Raw genomic sequence first — 26,086 nt, 5'->3', positions numbered from 1 at the left:
TTCATAAAACTTAATACATTTTCAATATAAAAAGAAAAAAAAATTAAGAAAGTAAAAAATGTTAAATGTCTTTTAATAGCACAACAATAGTCAAATCACTGTCTATATAGGCTTAATATAATTTAAAATAAATATATAATATGGCTACATTTAGATTTAAAACATAATATACTTACTAGTACCTAACTAGTTTAATGATTAAACTTCCTATCTATAATAATATAGATAATATATAGTATAATACAAATACAAGTGAGCTTTTACGTGTTATACCTATATTTTAATTTCTTTAGTTTATGCACGTAATATTTTGGTACGCTATTGTAAATCAATTTGATTTGTTTAAATTAGTTGTATAATTTAATAATTTAATAATATGACAAATGAGTATTGAGTAGGTGCCTAGTTCAATAGTTCATATATTATATTATTTAATATCTTACTACCTAAACTATATAGGTAGGTACTTACCGTAGAGTAGCAGACTAGAGTAATTACAAATACACGTGTCACATTTTATTTTACAATTTTACAAATATGTAGGTAAATTTTACATATCGTAGATTTGTAAATGTTAAAAATATTAAAAATTATAAAAGAATAAAAGTGAACATTTTTAAATGGGATTATTTTTGTGATTCCGTTAGTTTTTGTTGCTGGTTGCACTGTATGGTTCTACTGATAACGATTGTTTATATTGTTTTAGGATAACGAATAATGATATAAATATATCATAGTTAAAAACTAGCTGCTGAGGTACGACTCATGACAAAAATACTATTAGTGATGCCGTAAACCACAAAATACAGATGTAGTCACTAGTAAAATTGTTCTGAAATTATTGTAAGTTAAAACGGCGATGAAGCTCTGTTAACGTTTTATTAAAAAATTATTGTTTGTGATGGATACTTCTGTAAAAGCCGACGAATCCCGAAACTCTTCCATGCCGCGGGATGGCGACAATAAACTTAAATTATTTGAAAAAATTGTCTATTTTGCTAGTGGTTCGATTGGAGATGAAGTAAGTACCATGTAATATGCACACGGAATTGTTAATTTTGGTGTTTTTACTGTATTAGGCATTAATGGTGCTCAAAAACAGCAATGCAGAATCAACACGTTTGTTATCTGATTCAGTTACACATTGTATTGTCGGAAAAAATTATGTGGAAGCTGATGTTAGTGCTGCAAGAGAATTATATGATGTTACTACTGTAACTCCAGAATGGATCCGTATGTCTGTCTTGTGCAATAAACTACTACCGTATCCTTTTATTAAAAAACATTCTGAATTATCTACAAGCATAATTAAAGTAATTAATAAATAAGTACATTTCATAATTAAAAGTATAACTTTTTAATTGCATTTCAAATTAAATACTTATAATCATATTATTATGTATAACATAAAAATGTTTAGTTAATTAAAATTGATTAATTTTACACCATAACATAACATATCTCTCAATTTTTATTGAATATGTTCATTTTAGATGATACAAACTCTTGTGCCAATAATTTGTGTCTTTTCTTTAATAATATAATTTCAGAACAAAACCGTTTAATCCATTTGAAGATAATTTATTTAGTGGAATAGTTGTATGTGTATCTCAACAGATTGCAAATGATTGTAAGATCTTATGGGCACTTGTCACCAATAACGGTGGTACTTTCCAACTAACATTGAACCTTAAGAAAACTACTCATTTGGTGGTTACCAAACCATTTGGGGTAATTAATATTATATTTGTAAACAGATTCATGAAGAAAAAAATAATATCTTTACTACAGTACCTATATATTTTATTAACTGGCACATTTGGTATTTTAAATAGTTATTGATAAGTAAATGCATTATCTAACAGGCATTAAATCATTTAAACATTAAGATGTTTTTAAATGTAATTTATTTGGATAATTTGAACTGCTTTAAGTACCAGTTCCTGCTAATAACTAATAATTATTAATCATTTTTTAATGAATATATAATATTTAATTAATTAATTAATACATATATTATATAATTTCTCGAACATTCTATAGTAATTTAACAATGTATTAATTTTTATCAATACACAATGATACAGACACAATAGAATATACTAACTGAAATAGTCTACCATAAGTCATAACTAATCAAAATTAAAATGTTACATATTTTATATTGAAAAAAAAATCTATTTGTAAGTATATAGGTAGGTAAATTATTATTTTTTGGTCTAATTGTTATTTTTTTTTAATTGCACATTGCAACGTGATAAAACTATATAGGTAGTTTACTATATAACTATATATAATTTAATTTTAATATCATATACTGATCTATGTATTTTCATTGTTTTATTACTAAACAACTATAAATGTAAAATGGTTTTTTATTTATGTTTCTATATTATCCAAAATCTAATGAAATTGAAATATTATGAATTATTGAATTATTTATTTTATTTGTTTGTTTTGTAATTTATTACCTAATCAGAATATTGAATTAAAAATTGAAAAAAATATTGTTTTATTTAGAAAAAGTATGATGCCGTTTTATCAAGTGGTTCAGATAAGATCAAAATTGTAACACCCGATTGGATTATTGATTGCTTAAAAAACAAAGAATTATGTCCTGAAACTAACTATCATCCTAGACTTCTAGTCATGCCCAAATTATTACCTACAAATCAATCTTTTAGTATGTTTCATAATTATTATGGTATTTAAGAATGAAAATTTAAATTGTTTTTAAAATTTTTTTCCGTTTTAGAATTACAAACTAGTGGCTTGTCAACAATTACTGGGTTTGCTGATTTTGATGCACCTGTTGAACAACCTGGAAGTGTTGTTCCTAAAAATCAGGGTTTAGAACAGTTAAAACAACGTTTACCATGGAATCAACCTCCCACACCACCGACATCTCAACCTGTTCATGTAATTGGAATGTTAACTTCATCGTTTTTTTATTATATTTCTTATAATTTATTATTTTATGCTCATTATAAAGTAATTTAAACTGATTTACAATATTTTTTCGTTTTATTGTTTAGACCCCATCGTCTCAAGTAGCTCAATCAAATACTACTCAACTAAAACCAATGATGTCATTAATGTCTACCCCACAACTTCAACGACTGTCACAACAACAAGTTCAACAGTTACAGTTGCAACAGCAAACACATGCTAATAATCAGCTTTTATCCCAGCAGCAAATGCATATGCCTCAACAACAAAATCAATTCCAACAACAAATTCGCACTCAACAAATGCAACAATCAAAACAAATTCAATTACAACATGGACAACAGTTGCAATATCAACCTAATCAACAACAAATGCAACAAACCCATATGCAAATGCAACAGGGACAACAAACTCATCTTCAAATGATGCAAAAAGGACAACAACAAACACTTCAACAAAATCAACAACACATTCAAATGCAACAAAAAGTTCAACAGCTGCAGTCTATTCCTGGCCAACAACTTCAAAATCAACAACAACAAGTCGTATTGCAACAGCAAAATGTTCAAATTCAGTCAGGTCAACAGCAACAACAAAACGTCCAGCAACTTCAATCTAGCCAACAGCCTAACCAGATACCACTGTTACAGCAACAAACAGTACAAATCCAACAGGGTCAATTACCTCAGTTACAGCCACAGTCTGTTCAAATTCAGCAGGGCCAACCACAACAACAACAAGTTCAAATGCCTCAATTACAACAGCAAACTGTTCAACTCCAACAAGGTCAACAACAGCAGGGTCAACTAGCCCAGTTACAGAAACAAACTGTTCAATTACAACAAAACCCACAGCATTCTAACCAGTTGCAACAGGGACAACAAATTCAACCACAGCAAATACAATTTCAAACAAGTAATGGTCAACAAGTACAATTTCCTCAGCAAGTTACTCAAAATGCTCAAGTTCATTTACAACAACAACAACCTCAATTACAAAATGCCCAGTCTACACAATCTTCTCAGATTTGCATAGTATCAAATGGACAACAGCTTCAACAGACTCAAGCTAATCCATCTAACCAGCAACAACAACTCCTACTTCAACAACAGCAGAGATTAATGTTTCAACAACGCATCGTGCAACAAGGTGGTGGCACTGTTTCAACTCAATGGCGAATGGCTCATCCACCGTCGAATATGGTACTTTTTTTTATTTATTCAGCTAAAACAATTACAATAAATTACATTGATAATAGCTGATACGTTTACCAACTGAGCTATAAGCTCGTATCTGGCTCGTAATGTATTATTTAGATATATTTTCTTTTTAATATATTTAAATATTATTATAAGTAGTGATCCATGAGTATCTTTTTTTTTTTATTTTTTTATTAATTAAAGTTTTACTGACGTAAGTCATCCTAACTTATTGTTATTGAGTTAGATTTTTTTTTTTAGCATTTGGAAAATTGATAACAATTAGTAATATAATAACATGAGTATATCTATATCTTACCGTCTGAGGAGACCAAAAATGTTCTGTACTATAAAATAATATGTTATTATATATATATTATTTTAGATTACATATTTATTTTTTTATAAAACTGGTTTAGTGTCCTATTTTTTTTGTTATAAAAAGACAAATTTAAGAATAAATAGATGTAAAATTATAAATAAAAAAATGTATGACACACATTTAGCAACAAACAGTGTAACCTTAAAGACCCAAAGTCTTTTTGACTTAACTTAATTCGAAGTGAATTTTCTACCAGCCATATCCGATAATACATTTAGGTCTAATCTATGAGTTTTGAAAGAGCATCTCACTAAATTGCCGGTTATCGTTATTAGTTAATACTCATTACTTATTTATCACTTCTATTTAATAATACTTTAATACTATTTATTTTTTATATTTTCAATTATTTTGTAATTACTATTTTTTATGGGTGGACACAGTCTCAATGATACTCGTTAAGGACCTTATATTAATATTGCTATATTATATTGTTACATATTATGTATATTTTAATAATTGTATAGCCACGTGTTCAAGTTAACCAGCAACAATCCCAACAAATTCAACAACAACAAACCTTAGTTATTGGACAACAACCAACAGTAAATATGAATAATGCAAATACACAACCAACTACTCAAACACAGTGGCCTCCACAACAAACTTTAACCATTCAAAGAACTATTCAACAGCCAATGGATCAAAGACAAGTAATATGGTCACAGCAGTCTCCGGTAATTGATTAATTTTTTTACCATTCATAATTTATTCAATAACTTAGTATTTATAAACAATAACTTTTTCTAGCACGGGCCACAACAGATGATTCATATGGATGCAAAAACCCACCAGCAAATACAAGCAATGAATCCAGCTGAACGATTGGCATTTATTAATAAATTAACTAAACAAAGGAACCTTGTTTTGCAACAATTTAATGTACGATTGACACTAAATACAGTCGGTACCATCTGTAACGACATATGGGGTATAACAACGTTATTTTCAAGGGCCTGGCCAAATCCGTTTATACATATGTACAAAATCAGATTTAGTTATAACGACATCTGGTTATAACAACATATTTTTATGGTCCCCTGATCGTGGTTATAGATGATACTGACTGTAATTCCATTTTATATCAATAAAGAATAATAATTATCTTTTAGGCTCGCCAACAGCAAGCTGCAGGTGTGGCTGGGGGTACAAATATTGTCAGACCATCAACAACACCCAACGGTCAGACCACTGTGATTCGTACTCTCAATCATCAACTGATATCGTCTACTGGGATGACACCGGCTCAACAAGCACAGTGGAATCAAATACGCCAACAACAAGTAATACATCTATATAATTATAATATTATAAATTATTATGTTCAAAGCCATTATAGTGGTTATAATTTGACTTTTATTTAAGCTGTTGGCTCAACAACAACAACAGCAACAACAACAAATGGCAGGTGGAACTGTAACTACTGGATTACCAACCAATACAAAAACTGTAAGCAATACATTGGTGAACAATCAACAAGTTGTTCAACCACAAACTACAATTTGGCAACAGTCACCTGTTACTGAACAAGGTTAGTAACTTAGTATTTACTATTTAGTATTTAAGTATGTTTCCAAACTACTTTTACTTATAGTTAAAGATGAATTTATTATATTACACCAATTAAATAATGTAAACTAAGTTTTGCATTAAAATCTATTGTGTCACATCAATCTCAGAAACCAGCTGTATACTAAATCACTTTAAATATGATAAGCGTACTCTGGATGAACATTATCATTATTCCGTACAGAATACAGATAGAGGGAGTACACATTTTGAAACATTATCATTTTGGACAATGAATCCATGGGCAAAAGATCAGTTTTGGAAAAAGTTGGACAAAAAGTCAGAAATTTAAAAATATTCTATTAAATTTTAATTTATAATTAGGTATATAATCAATGATATTATATAGGTACCTGTATATAACATATATATTTCATTTATAATTAATATTCATTTAAAAAATGTAATTAATTTTCTTATACAATATTAATAAAATATTATATCTGATTACTATTCCTTATACTTACCTAAAGTTTACAAATATTATAGTTCTATATAACAATTTAAAATGATGGTCATCATAAAAGTAAGTTGTAAAATATATTGAAAAAACATAAACCTTTTGGCTTTTACAAAATATTTTATAAACAATTTATAAAAAATAGTCATTACAGACATCAATCACTACAATAGTAATAATAATTTAAATTAAGTTACGTTTTCTTAAACAATGACTTATGCGATTTAAAAAAATATATACTTTAAAAAAAAAATGATATATAAATCTATATTTTATTATTAATTATTAATATAATTATAAATAAAAATGTAATAGAATATTACTCAGAGCATTTGTCTGACAATAAAAATGTGCTCGGACTTATTATCCAATGATAAAATTGAGTCCGGATTTTTTGAACAATTTTTTTTCAAAACTGAGTGTTTATGAACTTTTTGTCCCCAGACTTTTTGACCAATTACCACCCATTTTGGGTGAATTATAGAAATTTAGGTCTAAACCTAAGCTCATTAATTCAGTTAGCTAAACCAATGCGGACAAGAAGATAAAATTTATATTAAACACCATTCATTACTATTAGAGGCTTGGCCCAAACCCATTCGTACGATCAGATCAAAATATATTATCATTAACAAATGAAGAAAAACTGATTGAATTGAGTTCAGATATGGGCTCCACGAGGTTTTTAAAAATAACAAAAATGTAGATAGGTCAATTTTGGATACAGGTTTAAAATGAATATAATAGTTTGACCGAAGAAGCATTATAAGTACTCATTCAATTTTCAACAACTACATATTTGTGTAAAAATGGATTTTCCACAATGATTACAATAAAAAATAAAACTAGAATTTGACTGGAAATGTCATCAATCCATTTCTCATAGTTAATTTAACAAACCATTAAACCAAGAATCGACGAAATAATTTCAGATCAACAGCAACAAACAAGCCATTAAGATGACGTAGTACCCGCATTTTTTGTCTTCATCTTACAAATGTACAACATAGCAAAAACGGTTTTGTGCGAAATAATTTTACTGTATTTATAGAAGAATTACCAAAATTCCACAACGCATAAGGAAGAACTTTATCTGTGACTAGAGTTTTTGTTATTTGGAAAACATAAAATACAATTAAAGTTATAAGTTTGAGAACATTTGTTTTTTAAATTTAATTATTAAAAATTATTGGTTAGTGCTATCAAAAAAATTAAAACGTTATGTCACAGATAAAGTTCTTCCCTATTTCGCAGAAATGGAAAATGTTTTTATAAAATATTATTAAATAAAAAACAAAAAAAATTAATAAAACAAAAACAAAAGACAACTGTAAAACAATAACGAAAAATCCCAAAAACAGAAAAAATATAATAACGAAATCAAAAATGAAAACGAAAATAAACTATATTATAAATTATTATAGGTATTGTGTAATCACTAATCACCACAGTATTATACTCAGAAAAAAAAAAAATTCTGCTATTGAAAAATGGATAATTCTGATAACTAATAATTGTTAACAATAAATTTTATTTTTATCAGGGTTATCTTTATTTTGTACTTACTATTTATTAATTTTGTTTCCATGCGTACGAAAACGAAAATGAATAGGTATGAAAAACGTTTTCCATACCTGCTATTTTGGTTATCTATACTTCTATATAATATACTATATAAAATGAAGTTGGTTTTTTTTGTTCGGGATAAACTCCGAAACTACAGTACCGATTTGGTTGATTCTTTTTTTGTTGTGTTCGTAATTGTCATTTTAGGAAAAATCCACCAGAAAAGTAGAAAATAGGGATGTCAAAAATACAACAGTAACGCCATCTATCCAGAAAAAAAATAAACTAAATAATAAAAAATTTAGTTTATTGTTGCAGATTAAAATAATAATAGTGTACTATATATTGGTTGCTATTGGTTAATCCGTAATTTTTGTTGATTTGTATTATTATTTTTCGTCAATATATATATATATAGGTATATATAAATGAATGTTTGTGTGAAGATAGACCTCTAGGAAGAAGATAGAGTAATTTAAAAAGGGTTAAATTTGGTTTTTTTTTATTCATCGGATTTTAATACGGTTAGGTTAGGTTAGGATTTTGTATTAATTGATTATATTAATCCACCGTAGGTGGAATTAAGTAAAAACGACAAACTTCGTATAACTTTGATACTTAAGAGTTAAGTCATACATTTACGTACAAACAGCACGGACCCCGCGATCTACCGCAGGTAGATTGCCTACTTGATAATTTACTGCTGTTAATCAGAATTTTTATTCCAGGCAACAGAAAAGTTAAGATAAATGTTGAACACCATACACCGAATATTAAATAACGGATTGAACAAAGTTTGAGTCATATAGAGTTGGTACATTTAACTGGCAACGTAGTGCACGGGATCAGCTATTTTTGATAAAAATATATTTATCATTAATACCGCTAGAAACATTTCAATGCGTTTTCATTAACCATTTTTATATTTACTTGCCGATCACATTAACCGATAAAATTTGAATAAAAAATGTTATACAAATCATCCTCCGGAGGCAAAATAAACAATCGATCACGGGCAAAGCTGTGACGGGTCGGCTAATTTCTACTATAAATACAGAGGAAGTAAAGTTGTTCCGCGTAAAACAGTTTTTGGTATGTTGTATAATGTATAAAACAGAGACGACAAATGTGGGTACCACGTCCTCTTAAGAACCTTAATTTGGTTAAGTTAAAAATCAAATTAACAATTATATTTAGATCAGAATTAAATCATATTTGATATATTTATTATGATATAATAACTGTACCAAAATACGTTTTTTTTTTTTAAATTAAAAATAATTATAATATTTTAAGTATTTTATGTTTCTTATGCACAGTTCTTCTAGTATTGATTATTAATGATAATCTATGGCCTATGCGAGTTATTATAGAAATATTATTATATTAAAAATTATATGCAGTGGTCGCTAAAAATTTAAATTAAATGGAAGAGGTCGACACAGTAAAAATGTTGAGAAACACTGGCGGTATAGACGATGAAATTCATAACATGCTGAAAATCTGTACGGTTCCTTACAATGCCATTAATGCCCCACTCGCCACACAATACTTCCTGCCAATTTTCAAGTTGTTACGTCAAATATTAGACAAACTTAACGATTTGTACCTCCAAGTTACAAGTTTCAGAGTCATAAACAAATGTATACACGGTATGTGCTGTGACCTTGCTCATTGACCTGTGAGCTTCAATGTTACCTATATCTACAAAATGGATCCATTAATCATTACACGCAGTTCATTCATTTCTCATATATGCAGATGTGTATTGAGTACCTAACCTATAATATTATGCTCCAACGTTTAGAAAATCTGCTGAACCGCTGCCCGATCCGTTAAACTAAAAATTACGACATTTTGTAAATACCATATTATGCTCTGTACCGTAGTAGTTTTATATCCTGAGAGTTAAAATTGCTTAACTCCAATACATTTATGAATAAAATGTTCAATTAAAAAACAAATGTTCATAAGGGGACGTTACACGGACATATTATGTTGTCTCCGTCTTACAAATGCGTAACAAAGCACACTTTACGCTCAATAGATCACGTTTAACCTCCGTTTAAAAAGTTTAAAAATTAGAGCGAATTTAACTCTTACAGTATTCAAAGGTAAGATTATTTTCTAAGGCATTTTTTTAGGCTTTTTGTTATATTTCAATTTTAAAGCAAGTTATGAGTATTTTAAAATTGTAAATTTGTTTGTACATCTATGTCTAATACTTGTGACACGCTTTAAAATTAAAATATAACAAAAACCCTATGAAATTCCCTAGATAATAATCTTGCCTTTAAATTCTATAAGAGGTCTAAATTCACTCTAAATTTTAAACCAACGGAGCTAAACGTGATTTGCCGAGCGTTAAATGTTGCTATGTTACGCATTTGTAAGACGGAGACAATAAAGTGCGTAGAAATCACTGATTCACTTTAGGCTATACATTTTAATACTGCACGCTTAACTCGTGTAACCTACTCAAAATATATCGTTCCTTGAATGCAGTTTGCATACATTCCAAAATAAACGTTATATACATAGAATACAAGTCAATTTTTAATCATTACATATTATTTTTATACTTCTCTGTATACAAAAATACGTAGAAAAGATAGTTAAGTTGTTTATAATATCATAACTTTTGTAAGACCTTATCTGCTAAAATCATATAGCCATGTAGGTATTAGCATTGATTATACGTGTATACTATATATGTATAATCAATGGTATTAGGTAGTAAATAGTAATAATTTATATTTATTTAGTTAATCGTACACATAATTAAAAATAAAAAACTCCCAGCATTGATATTATTATTAATTGTTAGCGATAGCCGATAAATATCTATCAAAGCGTTCATGCAAATATATTTAGGTTATTAACTTAGATTAACCTATAGGTACCTCTACCTACCATTGGTTGTAAATACTACAAACAGTAGACAATTTAAATATTATAATTTATAACTTATAATATCAAATTAATAGGTATATGTTTTTAATATTATTATGTACTACCATGGATGTACGACACACGTCTATTATCAGCTGTAAAAAAAAACAAGATAAATATTTTAAATGATAAGGTTAATATATTAATAGGGTATGGAAGCTGTTTGGCGTTTACTTATATTATTATATAACCTTATTTTTAAAAATGTTCAATTCTAAAAATTTGGTTTTCCCTAATTCCCATTACAAATTTAGGTAAAACCTTGAAACAATATCAAATTTAGTGTTGACTATTTACAGGTACAAATGTACAATTGTAATTTTTGCATAAGAAAGTTTTAGTTATTACTCAATCAGCAATATTGTAAATAGAATTCGTTCTATAATATAATATTATATCATATTTTCAAAATGTTAAAATTTAAAATTAAATATTGTTTTGTCACTACCTATTTAGAATATTTAGATCATTATTTCCTAATTTTCTCAATAATTTCTAACATGGTGTGGGTTTATCTTGCATCAAATTATTTATTCATATTCAACTTCAATCTGAATCCAGAAACTAAAATTAAATTAATTACATTTTAACTTGTGTACAATTAAGATATACGATTAGTAGATTAGATGTAAAAGCCAGAAGGTCTTAAGTTTCAATTCGTTACTAAAATGGAAAAATTATTACAGGACATCAACAAACTACCGGATCTATGTCTGCTGCACAATTGGCGCAAATACACCAAAGACAACAACAACTTCAACAGTTGAGACTACAACAACTGCAAATGGATGCCTCGCAAAAACAACAAACGATGCAACAACAGGTATCTAAATCCTAAGGTGAAGTAACAAGTGTTTGAAATGTTTTAAAATACATGTATTTTTAATCAGGTTGCCCCTAACCAAGCACCAATTGCTGGAACGATGCAGCCAAATGTTGTACAATCACCTCAAGTGGCTGCAGCCCAGACTTCAATTGTTCAGCCACAACAGACTCCCACATTACCTACAAACGAGCAAACTGAAACACAGACACCAAGTCAAGAACCGTTTCCAGTAAGTACATTGTTTATTTGTTGTTTTATTTACATTGGAAAAGTGTACATGTTATTGGGACGATTGCTTTTTGGTGATGGACATTATTTTGGTGTTCTTGATAAAATGTTGGTTTGAGGTTTTCTATATTTACTTTTTAATGATACTCCTCTATTAATAAATTCTTTAAAACTGTATACCTGTACATTAGTTGTATGGATATTGTTTGGTCTAATAGAAATCTGTAAAATGTATGATGTGTTAAACACTTAATAACAAAACAAAAACTGAATGATGTACAAAGTATATTACACTATAATTTATTTTGACAAGTTCAAGCTAATACATGTTTTAATTTTTAATTTAAAGTAATAATTCAATGTAGGTATTACAAACATCAGTAATTTTCTTTTTGTAAAATAGCATACTTTCCTTAACAATGATAATAATTTGTTGCATACTGTCAAAATTATTTATTGTTTGATTTATAATTTTTGCAAATATCTTTTGATGCTTAATAATGTATTAAATCTAAAATTATTCTGTATATTTCTTAATTTACTAATTTGATATTGCATTTCTATAACAAACAACTTTTTACATTCTACTATTTCAATTTCATAATAGTTCTAAATATCTTCCACTCATAATTGTATACCACTATATTTTATGGCCTGGTATGGCTCAATGGTTGGTCTCAGTCACTAATGGGTTCTGAGGTCAAGCATCGGCCAGCGTCACTAGTTCCCGGATGGGTGAGCACCTGGGTTTTTAGGGACAAATCCTCACACCTACAGGTGTCCCTCAACCAACCATAACCCCCCTACAAAATGCTAATAGCCATACTTGCCAATGCTTGATCAATAAAAAAAAAAAACTTATATTTTATTTATATTATATTATAACATGTACCTATTTTAGCTTAGTTTTTTATTATTTATTTTATTGTTATTATTATATTCTTATGTTTTGTAACATAAATAATACATATTCAAAATATTGTCCAATGTTATGTAGTTAAATCCTTAGAAACAAAAATTAAATATTGATACTGTTCTATGTATTACAAATATATTACAATAGATGTTTATTTTATTTGTATTACCTATTATATATATATATATATATATATATATATATATATATATATATATATATATTTGAAATTGATGATTTTTGTATATACTTGTAAGATCTAAAAAATAGTTAATCAATTTAAATTTTAAGATCAAAATTAAAATTAAAATTTTAATTTAGATTCAAAGCAAGGAAATTATTCATTCAACTTCAATGGGCTCTCTTCTGATATTAAAAATTTAATTTTGATAACACATCCCTATTTATTGGAAATTAAACACAAATATTTTTTTTTAAATTTCTCAAAGGTTTTCATTAAAATCACAATTTTAGTGTTAAATTTTAGAATAATAATCCACTATTATTCTATGTCAATGTAATCAAAGCATTACAAAATATATCACTGTTGAATAATTTCTTATAATTTATCTTGTTACTAAGCTTACGATTTCAGGTGAAATCAAAATCATACAGTTTAATTGTAATATTATGTTTTATTATGCATACAAATATCCAATTTATTTTTGGATAAATGGAATATTGTTGCTATTATGATTGCATCAATATCATCATATTTTTCTAGCAAACATCTCAATCAAATCAACAAGCGTTGGTTGTAAACCCTAAGACCAAAACTGCGCTTGCTAATATGTTAAGTATACGTTTACAAAATGGCATATCGTCGTCCACTTCAACACAGCAACAGGTAAAAAGTAAACACACGATGGACCAACGCTGTTTTGAATTTTGTCTTCGTAGACACATCTCTATGTGCATAACTTCATTCAGTTGATTTCTAATATTGAGCTAATGCATGGTCATTCTAATCTACACTATCGATAATATTGTTTAGGATATTAAAGACAATTTAAGCATACTATGAAGTTATGATACTTCCATGTTTAAATTAATATCCTATAAATGACATCCTTTTTGTATTTAATACTAGCAGTTTTTATTGTTTTATAAATATATCTATTATATTTGTACTAATTTAACATAAACATTAATGTATTGCTTATTAATCTAATCTTATATAATTTTTAACAAAACTTATCGTTGATAATTCAATATGGTTTTTTGGTGTTGCTAATGTAATGAAGTCTAATTTATAATTATTCTACAATATTAACAAAAATTGTTTATCTAGATCTACTGACTTACATTATAAATCTAATCATATTATTAGTTTAAAACAAAAATTATGACTTGCTAATATAATATACAATGAATATTTGTTATTACAGCATGAGTTTGTTTATAACAAATTATAACAATACTAGTTGATACCATTATTCAATAAAATAACATGCTAATATTTATATTTCATTTGTAATGTAAAAATATATGGCATACATTTATTTACCTAAATTTATGACTTTTATAGCAAATGTCAGGACAAGAAATTAGTGCTGCAGGACAATTAAGATTGATGACTGCTCAACATCATGCTGCACAACAACAAGGCAGTACTCAAGGCACATATCAGGTACTTTATCAGTACAGTTATGTAACAGTATTGTATTGTAATGTTAAATAAATTAATGCATATATATTCTTTTTTGTGTTTGCAAATAGTCTCGAACAGTTTTAAATAATGTTACCAACAGTACTGCAACAAACCGTGCTCCTCAAGTAGTAGGTCGTGCAGCTGTTCAACCAACTGTTGCTAGTAAAACAGTACCTGCAAACTACAACCAATCGGCTGCTGTAAGAGTTGCGGCAGTCTTGGCAAAAAGTGCAGCCGGACAAACTGTTGGTCATCAACAACTTCCTCATCAAGCTAGATTTTTTGGACACAATCCAAATCTCAAATGTATTTAAAATGTACCATCATCATATGCAAATGAGATTAAAACATTTTTTTTTTTTTAATATTTAGTACCCCCCGACAAGTGTTTGCTTGGTTGTATATTTTTGATTGTTGAATATGATCGATGTCCCGATACCATAAAAGATGTACCTACCTGGAAACAAATCATTCTGGATTACGGTGGAGAAATTGAACCATCTTACACCCTGCGTCTTACACATATTCTTTGTCAAACTCAAAAACATCCGCTTGTTCAACAGGTAATGTAATAAGTTAAAAATTAATGATTTTATTTTTTTTTACCAATTGTAACATTGTTAAATCTGTTATTAGGGTTTACGTGATGGAAAAAGATGTATTACGGCCTACTGGCTAAGTGATATAATAACCAAACAACAACTTATGCCACCTTGGTATGCCCTTCATTTTCCTACTCCGTATAGTGAGGAGAGACCTTGCCGACAGATGTTGATATCACTGACAAATTTTGAGAGTGATGAACGTAATCGTGTTAAATTTATGATAGAATTGACTGGTGCACGTGTTACATCTTACTTTTCTGCTGACAACAATATTTTAGTTACAAGAAAGTATGTACAATTACTATTTAAATAGTAATGTTGATTTATATTTATTTTTATGTGTTTACCAAATTCCTAAATTGTGGTTTAATGGTTTTAGATTAGAAGGTAAAAAAGTTAAAAAAGCTAGAGATATTAATCGACCAGTGGTCAATGTGCAGTGGCTAAATGAAATTCTTTTTGGTCATTTATCGTGTATGTATCAACCAGAGAATGTCAAGTATCAACAATTCAATCTAAACAATCCATTCAGAGTTGACTATAACCTGGTTCTTCACTTAATGGGTAAGATACTTCTAATATTTATAAAGTGGTTAAACAATTAGGATTTAATTAAATTGTCTGACAGTTATTGATACAATCATTATTTTTTTTTAAATTAATATTGACATTGTGTGTAATAGGGGCATGGAAAATGCCAATTAACGTTACCCAAGAATCATATGACAGAGTACGTAATAATCATGTTCCCGTTAAAAGAAAACGGCCTAGACCAAATGCTAATTTTCCAGACCAAGAAAATAATGACTTAAGTACAGCGGATATAATCATTACAAATATCAACCCACCACCAATAGAATATCGTCCATGTGTCATGCTTTCTGGATTTGGCTTGGGAAAAGAAGAACAACGGGTATACTATATTATTATTTGAAATATTTTAAAATGTGTGATTACTACAGTTATATGTTCTTTCTTGCAGATGGTCTTACAACTTGGTGGCACAATTGCTAAAATTTATTCAGATGCTACTCATTTAGTAATGAAAGAATCTGTTAGAACTACAAAATTTTTATGTTGCGTTTCAACTGTTAAACATATTGTGAGCGCCGAATGGCTTAAGGATTCTTCTACTCAGCATATGTTTTTAGGTACATTGAATTATAAACGAATGTATGTTATATATGTTTAATATGTTTTAATGTAATTTTAGGCGAAGCAATTTATACGATTGAAGAAGTTTCTGTAGATCAAAAAGTAATTTGTAAAGTACATAAAATATTATCTAATCCAAATCGACATGAATTATTCAAAGGAAAGATATTTTATGTGACTCCGGGAGTTACTCATCCATCTGTATTTATTGTTCGTCAAATAATAGAATCAGCCGGTGGAACTGTTGAAAAACAAAGAAGATCATTGAGAGCTATACAAGAACTTGAACCTAACACATATATCGTAATCGCATCCAATAATGATCTTCATTTAGTTTCTGATCTTATTCGATCATCTTATGGTGAGCAAATGCTAAACATTTATTTGAATATTTTAAAAGCCAATTAACTTTTATATTTGTCTAATTGTTTTAGAACTCTTGATATGTTAATCATATTATGGTTCTAATTTAAATTGGCTGACACTTATGTGTATGTCACATTTTTTAAGTGTTAAATATAATATAATGGTCACCTTTGGCATCAAGATCCTTTTTAATAAATTAATAAAAACAACATCTCAATCTCATAATATTATATAACTGTGTAGAAGGAAGGAAGGGGCTATATAAGAAAGAAATGTCCTACTAACATTTTTTAAACAAACATTTATTTAGTATGACCATCTTTATCAAATTTTTGGTTCAACATTAACTTAAATGCAGATTAATAATACAGGTCATTAGTCTTTGATTTTTTTATAGTCGTTTGAGTATTTTTACCCTACATGTTAATATGTTAAGAAACAACAAATGCCATTTGATACACATACTTTCTTTAGAATTATTATTTAATGTAGGTATTACAAATTTACAATTATCACTGTACAATGCTTGCAGAATATTATTTCGCAAGAAAATGTCTATAATTTTTATGAATATTTTTTTAACAAAACAATCCAATATGTGTTCTACTTCTCAAGTTTTGTACTAATAGTTTTAGTAAACATGTACGTAAACAAAATAATACAAACCTTATTACATTTAAGTTAGAAACCAGGTTTCTTATGACAAATAAACACCTATAAACTAAAAAACCTATCCTATATTTGCTATAATCTCCAATTTATCTGGATTTGTTACTTTCTTTATTATTTTTTATATTATTTGATTCCTTGATACACAGATATGATAAACATTATCACATTGTCAATATTATGTACTATATTAGTAGGTAGATTATATTTTGATGTAAGTCACATGTTATAACAAACTAAATTTAATGTCTTGTACATGCAAGCGCGGATTAAGGATCAATTGGGCCCCAGGACACTATACACTTAGTGAGCCCCCTTTCAACTTTAACTTCAAAATAATTGTATCATTACATATTAACGACTTTATATCATTGTATAATTTTTTACTATACAAAAAATATACAGAGTGTATCCTATGTCATTGTACGTGGGTTTTTTTTAACAATTATCGATCGATGATATATAGTTTTGTTAAAATAAAAAAAAAAGACGTGTTTCTTTATTTTTAACAGACAATTTTTTTATAACATTTTAAAATTTTTTATACACACAGTTGTACCAATAATAAAATCAACTTTATTTTTTCAAATGGTAACCACTTTATTTTTTGATGGATTCCGATAAAGCTTTTTTCTGAACATTTTGACAGTCAAATAATCAATTTTGGTCCGCTAGGTTATTAACTATGGTCTTCTAAAGTTTAGTATAGTCTTACTTTTAACTGAAATACCTAATTTACAAGAGCTAAATAATTTTTTTTTGAAAACTATTGGACGTGTTAAAAAAATATATTTTGGGGATAAAGATGGGCCACAGGACCGTGTCCCCCTTAATCCGGCCTTGTGTACATGTCCCTTTTTAACATGTATCAATTAGTAATTATTTATTCTTATTTTAGGTATCTACTCTTCCGAGTTTGTCCTATCTGCAGTTATGACACAATTTGTCAATTATGACATGGCTTATAAAAAAGCGAAAAAAACAATCAATTAGTTACGAGAATTCACAACATCGTATATATACATAAACAATATATATATATAGAGAGAGAGAACATATTATCTCCTACAAAAGTTTAAATCTTTTATTTTTTCCCATATTATTTTTTGTTAAACTGAATGATTTAAATAAAAAGTGTATCATAAATAATATTAACTTTAAAAATATATTTAATTAGTAATTATTGTAATTATTGTATTGTATATTCCAACCTTTTAAAATATTAATTAATTTATATACCCATGGTTTTCTTCATTATTAATAATCTTTTTTTTCTTATTTTATTTTTAAAATTATTTATATAAAAATGAAATATACCTATATTACATTTTATTATTTTAGTAACATTGTCTTTTTCCACTTAGGTTTAACTATGATTTTCACTGCGATTTTTGTAAATTTAATTTATTATGTTTGAATTAAAAAATTTATATCTTTTGTATCAATAATATTATTTTCATTTAAACTGTTAACTGTTAATAAAATATAATATGTTTAATTATGTAATTAGTGTTTTGTTTGTTTATTCTGATTCGTTAATCAGCAGCTTCACCAGCACCTATCTATGGAATCCTCCAAAATGTCCAAAATGTCTCCAAAACTATTAATATAAATGTATATATTTATTTTTTGAAAATAATAAAAATACAAACGATGACGAGAATTTTGATCGACTGTCAATTTTCCGACTAACTATTAAAAATCATGACTCGCCCAGACAGGCAACCCCGTTAATAATTATTATTTTAAGTCTCGATAACATTAAATCATAAATATTGCAAAATATTATATTGTATTAGAATGTCCTGAATATAATTGTTAATATTATAATCAATTCAAAACATATCAAGCATACATTTCCTATAATGTTACGCAAATGTACACATCATCCATACGCCGCAATGTGAAGTCTTTGTAATTCAGTTTTAATGATATTTTTTTAATCATAAATACAATGTCATCTTGCCACCTGGGATATTATGATAATGTTATAATAAAACACTTTTTTAGGTCAAAAATATTACAATATCGTTTTGGTTAATTGGTACAACCGTGTACCTGTAACTTGAAGTTGGAAGATGGTAATTTTTCCACCAAGACGGTTCCATATATTTGTTTTTTTCATTATAACGGATCGACCGACAGTGAACACATAATAATGAAATTTGCCGTGTCCATACGATTAGTAATTTTCTGAATGTTTTGCCGAATTTCTTATTTTCGACGGTAATACCCGCACAACGGCCATCAATATCTATTGTATTTATAATAATATATTATTATTTTATTTTATTCTATTTTAGTATTTTTCTCGTTGTTTTGATAATCACCCAGTGCTCCCCGCTCTGTACACTGTAAATGTCATACCTACTGCAATAGTTCCCCAGTTCAAAACAATGGTTGTTAAAAACAAAAAAACAGAAATTTTATAGCGATTGGTGGCCCTGAAAAGGGCCATTTTAGTAATGATATTTCACAAAACGAGAGAATTATTTGGAGCTGGTGTACTTGGTCACAGCTTTGGTTCCTTCACTGACGGCGTGCTTTGCCAATTCACCGGGCAACAAGAGTCGGACGGCAGTTTGGATTTCCCGGCTGGTTATGGTCGAACGTTTGTTATAGTGGGCCAGACGACTGGATTCGGCGGCGATGCGCTCGAACAGGTCGTTGACGAAGCTGTTCATGATGCTCATGGCTTTGGACGAAACACCGGTGTCGGGATGCACTTGTTTCAACACTTTGTAGATGTAGATTGCGTACGATTCTTTTCTCTTGGGCTTGCGCTTCTTGTCGGACTTGGCGATGTTCTTTTGTGCCTTGCCGGACGACTTCTTCATTGCTTTACCAGCCGATTTTCCTCCCGGAGCCATTTCGAATAGTTGTATATAGACTTGCTGACGACTGAAATGTTGTGGACACTTGACTTTGCTTTGAAAGGGATGGCTATGCCGTTTACTATTCCAGGCTTATGCCTCTACTAGTGGATGGAAATTAAGAAGAAATGGTTAGACTTATTGGTCCGCCCAAGGGAGTGGGTAGGGTTTCAATTTACGTTTAGTATTTGGGGGAGGGTGTGTTTTACCTAGAAGTCGGATGTGGGTATGATTCGAGAAAGAATTTTTGTAGAACATTGATTTGGTTTGGGAGCGAATGGAGTTTTGAATAGATTTGAAATTTGTCGATTTTAGAAGGACCGAATTTCTAACGATAGTGGGCATACGCGTTATGGTGCGTATGCCGATGTCTTTGACGGATTCAATGAGGTTCCATTGAGAGGGTCCTATATAGGGTGCCCAAGCAGAGCCAGCGTACGTTAGGATCGGTGAGACGTAAAGTTTTAGTATGTTAAGTTTCGTTGTCGTTGGGACGGGGCTAGTGCGATTTAGTATGGGGTAAAGCATACCACGGATGCGGGTAGCCTTTTTGGTGATGTTTTGTATATGTTTGCCGAAAGTGAGTTTGCGCCCGATGGTGACGCCGAGGTATTTAGCTTTGTCGGACCAGTTAATGGAGTGGTTGTCGAGTAGTAGTGGTGGTACGTGGGTGGTATTTGAGTGTCCGAAAATGATACCTACAGTTTTGGTCGCGTTTATTTTGATTCGCCATCGGTGAAACCATGTGGTTGCAAGGTTAAGTTGGTGTTGTAACTGTATGGCTGCTCGTTTTTGGTTGTGGTCGTAAGTAAAGAACATCGTGTCGTCGGCGAATAACGAGAGATGAGCTTTTGAAGTCGTCGGAATGTCGTTTATGTAGGTCAAGTAGAGAGTTGGTGATAGGCAGGATCCTTGAGGGACGCCTGCGAGAATGTGTCTGGTGGACGAGAAAGAGTCTTCGATTTTAGCGATAAAAGTGCGGTCGGTGAGAAAGAATTCGATGATTTTAATAATTTCGGTCGGGATGTTGAGTTGAGAAAGTTTGTAAAGGAGTCCGGCGTGCCAGACTCTGTCGAAAGCTTTCTCCACATCAAGAAATATAGAAGCGGTGTTTATGTTGTTGTTAAAGTTCTGGCTGAGTTGGCGAGTGAGTTTGGTCAGTTGGTGGGTAGTAGAGTGTTCGGGTCTGAAGGCAAACTGTTCTGGGCGGATTTTGTCACGGAGTATGTTTTGCAGGTGAGTGAGTATGAGTCGTTCGTAGATTTTTGATAGGGAGGAAAGCAGAGCGATTGGGCGGTAGTTTACGGGTAGGTTGTGGTCTTTGCCTGGTTTGGGAATGGAAATTATGACTGCTTTTTTCCAGGCAAGTGGAAAGTAGCAGATTCTGAAGGAGCTGTTTATAATTTGCGTTAGGGATAGTAAGATATTGTTGGGAAGAAATTTAAGAGCCGTGTTGGTGATGAGATCATCGCCTGGGGCTTTCTTCTTGCGAAGGTCGCTTATGATTTTTTGAACGGTGCCGGGGGTGGTGACCAGGTTAGATTTTATAGTATTGAAGTTTTGTAGTGAATGGTAGTACGCGGTCACTTCTGGTATGTCGGGACCGGGGTTGGTTTGGAATTGTTGTTCGAGAGAGTCCGCTATCAGCTCGGCTCGGTCTTTGGCCGGAAAGACAAGACCGTTTGGCCCGGTCAGAGGGTGAGAAGCTGGACGTTTATGAAGGAGGCTTTTGTTGAGTTTGTAAATGGAGTTGTCTTGTTGGTCAAGAGAGTTTAGGAAGGTGTCCCATTGGTCAGTTTTGTGAGTTAGAAGTAAGGTACGAATTAGTGCGATTTTGGCGTTTAGTTGGCGTTTAACGGTCGGGTCACGGTTTCTCTGCCATAGACGGCGTAGTTGGTTTTTTCCAGTTATTTCTAGTTTTATGTAGTCGGGAAGTAAGAGGGACGAGTTTTTGAGTTTAGGAGTAAATACGCTAGCTTCGATAGCGTGTTGCAGGTTTTTGGTCAGACAATCGACTGCTAGGTCAATTGAATGTTTGTCATTTGTCGGTGGTACGGGAGAGTTTGGTAAGTTGGTAAGGATCGTTTTGTATTTTGTCCAGTTAATGAAGCGGTTAGTAGTAGGAGGAGACGATGAGATCGGAGTACATAGTCTCAAGAAGTATAGAGGGTTATGGTCGGAAGATAGTTCGTTGAGGTTTTCGATTTGGGTCGGGTATGGTAGACGTGCGAGGGCGATGTCGAGTACGTCGGGTCTGTGACGGGTGTAAGTGGGAAAATGTGTGGGGGAAGAGGGGGCAGTAATGACATAGTCCGATTGTTGAACGTGATCGAAGAGAACACGGCCGGCTGCGTTTGTTGAGTGGCTGTACCACAGTGGGTGTTTGGCGTTGAAATCGCCTGCCGATATTTGCCATTCCGCGCTTTGGGTAAGTAAGTCTAGGTCAAGTGTCGAGAGAGTGGCGCCAGGTGGTTTGTATACCGCTGATACAAGTATTTCATGGTTGTTAAGTTTGATAAGGACTGAAGAGGTTTGAATGGTTGTGTTAAGAGTCATAGGTTGGTGGACGATGCGACGGTGAATAAGGACGGCCGTGCCGCCGTGAGGCGCGAGCCCCGGGTAGTCGGTAGGTCGTTCCTGTACGTGAAGTAATTTGGAATGTGAAGGTTGGTGGAGGGAGATAGACGAGTTTCGTTAAGTAAGATTATGTCGGTTTTTAGTTGGAGCGCGAGAGCTGTTAGTTCATTAAGTTTGTGTGTAATACCGTTGGAGTTCCAAAACAGGATTTTTGAGTTATTCATTGGGAGGCGTGAGAATTGTCAGGAATGCTTTTATGGTCGTTTCCATCAGTGTTTTGGGGTCCTGGTTGGTTGCCAGGGCAGTCAGTAGGTTGGTCAGGAGGTTTAGAATCAGGGACAGGTTGATTTGTGGTGCTTGGGGAGTGGGGAAGGGGGGGAGCTGCTCCGGCAGTTGCAGTAGCGTAGGACAGGGTGGGCCTAGGTGCAGGTGGGGGAGGTGGTGTTTTTTGAATAGGAAGGGTTTTGTTTGGCTTTTGGATGGTTTGGGCCTGAGTTTGTGGTTTTGGTTGGTTTTGAGCCAGTAAGTGGGGGCAACCACGGAAATTTGCGGTATGTGATCCGCCGCAGTTGCAGCATGTGGGGGCTTGTTCGCGGGTTTTTTAGCAGTCGCTAGCCAAGTGGTTACCTGCACATTTCACACATCTGGGTGGGTGACCGCAGTTGCGTGAACCGTGGCCGAAGCGTTGGCACGAAAAGCATTGGGCTGGGCCGGAGGGTTTGAGGGGTTCGACCGAGATTTCCAAGTAGAACAAGTTGGTAAGGAGAAATATATCCTTGGCAGTCAGGTTGGCAGCGATATGCACGAGACATAAAGGCATTGGTTTATCTGGGGTGCCAAAGCGGCGGACGATTTTTACGGAATAACCCAGGGACTCAAGTTCGTCCTTGAGTTCGTCAGAAGTTATGTCATTAGGTATTCCCTTCAGAACTACCTTGATGGATCGTTCTTCGGGGAGTGAAAAGGTGTGGAATTCGATACCATGATGCAGTAGAGTTTTTTGGATTAGCCGCAAAAGGGTCGCATCAGAAGTTTGGACGGTGACTTGGCCGTTGGAGGACGATTTGGCGGTTAGAGAGGTAGGGGCAAGGTTTGGGAGGGCGTAGATCACGGGAGTGATCTTCCGCCAGGAGCCGGAGCTTAGCATGATTGGTGGTGGTCTGGCGGATGTAGGTTTAGTCGGAGTTTTTGGTGTGTTTGGTGCGGAAGTAGATTGTTTAGTTGCGGAGGTGGTTTGATTTAGTGTGGAGATTATTTGGTTTAGTGTGGAGGTTTGGTTTTGTACGGAGGTGGTCTGATTTTGTGCGGAGCTATTTGTTTGGTTTGGTTTAGGTACGGAAGTTGATTTAATAGATGTCTCAGAGGACGCAGAGGAGAGTGAGTGGTTTGTAGAAAGGCTACAGTCAGAGAGAGAGTCCAAAGTTTCGGAGTCGGAACTTTTCGATGGCGTGGGAGATGGAGGAGCAGAACGTTGTCGTGATATTTTAAGTAAGTAGTTTAAGTTGGTAGGGGGGTAACCCCCTTTGCGTTTTTTGCCCATGAGTGTTGGGCGTGGGTGTGTTTATAGGGTGGGGATGCTGTGGCTATGTGAGGGCGCGGCCCCACGACAGCTAAAACGGAGGGACGTCGCTTTCGCAACGGCTTACTTGTGGGCGCTGGTGCCCTGTTGAAGAGCGGTGAAAACGGCTGTTTTGAGTTGAAGGTTCGTGGTGTGAACCGTGGGCGCTGGAGCCCTGTTGAAGCAGTGAGAACGGCTGTTTTGTGGTTGTAGGTTCGTGGTGTGAACCGTGGGCGCTGTTGCCCTGTTGAAGTGTTGAGAACGGCTGGCTGCAGAGTATAGTTGGCAGAGGACGTCTTAACAGGATAACTGTTGGCTGGAGAATGATAATTTGAAATGATAATGAGAATGATACTTGAGAATGATACTTTTCTTCAGGTCGCAGTCCCTTTTAAACGTTTCTCACGATATCGAACCACCAATCGGAACCATGACCAGTTATCCCCCCACCCCCGCCGCTAAAATTCTAAACGTTAAACATCGTCCAATGAGGACGACGCATACTGTTCCCATTTACGTATATATACCGGTCGACAGTGTGTTCGTTCGATCATCAGCACATCAGTCAACGTTCAGTTCACATCCGAGCAAGACGTCCTCTGCCAACTACTCTACAGCCAGCCGTTCTCAACGCTTCAACAGGGCAACATCGCCCACGGTTCACACCACGAACCTTCAACCACAAAACAGCCGTTCTCACTGCTTCAACAGGGCAACAGCGCCCACCTAAGCCGCCGCGGAAGCGACGTCGTAGTCCAAACCAACAGCCGTTTTCACCGCTACTCCGACAGGGCACCAGCGCCCAAGGTAAGCCGTCGCGAAAGCGACGGGTATCGACCTCCCACCTTTTATCTATCGAGGGGCCGCGCCCTCTCATTGCCGCAGAATCCAATCCCTGACCAAACCAAACCCCCCTAAACCCACCCGTCACACCACCAGAAAATCGCTCTTTTCAGAGCTACAGTGTTAAACCTTGAGTTTGTTACGGTCTTGCCATGGGCAAAACAGCTAACAAGCGGAAGGGCCCCGCGCATACACCCGGGAGTTCCAAGAAGGGGCGTCCACGTGCCTCACCATCCCCACCGACCACCTTCCTAAAAGGTCCACAGAGGGATTCCCCCCCTCTCCAACTCCGTCGACCGACTCATCAATAACAATGTCGTCAAACTGCTCCTCTTCCGACACCGAGTCAAACAAATCCGCCCAACACTCCGCCCCGACTACTAAACCTCCACCAGCCAAAACATCCGAACAACAAACCCCGACATCAGCCAAACCCAAGCAAATCAGGCCACCCCCCTTAATCTTAAACTCTGCGTCCTGGCGAAAAATCGCACCAACCATCTACAAACTTCCGAACTTCACTCCATCGGCAATTACAGCCAAAACCACATCCAATGGACAAATAACTGTCCAAACTACCAACCCCACCCACTTCCGACAAATTCAGAAAGTCCTAGTTGACAGCAAAACTGAATTCCATACCTTCAGCCTCCCTGAAGATCGTTCCCTTAAGGTCGTTCTAAAGGGCATACCGATCGACATCACCACTGACAATCTAAAATCCGAACTAGAAACCCTAAGC

The 26,086-nt window shown here is 32.7% G+C and overlaps 2 protein-coding genes across 3 annotated transcripts; one reads left to right on the top strand and one right to left on the bottom strand.

Annotated features, from left to right (window-relative positions):
• The first annotated feature begins 745 nt into the window (after positions 1 to 745).
• On the top strand, positions 746 to 18,960 carry LOC132940415 (PAX-interacting protein 1). Of its 2 annotated transcripts, XM_061008011.1 has the most exons (22): positions 746 to 1,021; positions 1,080 to 1,264; positions 1,551 to 1,731; positions 2,521 to 2,683; positions 2,756 to 2,919; positions 3,036 to 4,151; positions 4,998 to 5,207; positions 5,281 to 5,412; positions 5,643 to 5,813; positions 5,896 to 6,061; positions 11,764 to 11,900; positions 11,968 to 12,132; positions 13,772 to 13,894; positions 14,576 to 14,677; positions 14,767 to 15,004; positions 15,071 to 15,261; positions 15,335 to 15,591; positions 15,683 to 15,867; positions 15,987 to 16,216; positions 16,286 to 16,454; positions 16,517 to 16,819; positions 18,392 to 18,960. In XM_061008011.1, the coding sequence occupies exons 1-22, from the start codon at positions 902 to 904 to the stop codon at positions 18,484 to 18,486; spliced, it is 4,803 nt and encodes a 1,600-aa protein (XP_060863994.1). In that variant the 5' UTR covers positions 746 to 901; the 3' UTR covers positions 18,487 to 18,960. The 2 variants fall into 2 exon arrangements, with proteins under 2 accessions (XP_060863994.1, XP_060863995.1); XM_061008012.1 differs by lacking the exon at positions 13,772 to 13,894 and having other exon boundaries at positions 18,392 to 18,959.
• A 1,022-nt stretch (positions 18,961 to 19,982) lies between these two features.
• Positions 19,983 to 20,363, bottom strand: LOC132941008 (histone H2B-like). The gene has a single exon (XM_061008854.1). The coding sequence runs from the start codon at positions 20,361 to 20,363 to the stop codon at positions 19,983 to 19,985; it is 381 nt and encodes a 126-aa protein (XP_060864837.1).
• Between the last annotated feature and the right edge of the window lie 5,723 nt (positions 20,364 to 26,086).

This window comes from Metopolophium dirhodum, chromosome 3 (assembly GCF_019925205.1).
Source record: "Metopolophium dirhodum isolate CAU chromosome 3, ASM1992520v1, whole genome shotgun sequence".
Taxonomy (NCBI): Eukaryota; Metazoa; Arthropoda; class Insecta; order Hemiptera; family Aphididae; genus Metopolophium; species Metopolophium dirhodum.
This window is presented reverse-complemented; position numbering and strand designations above follow the sequence as displayed.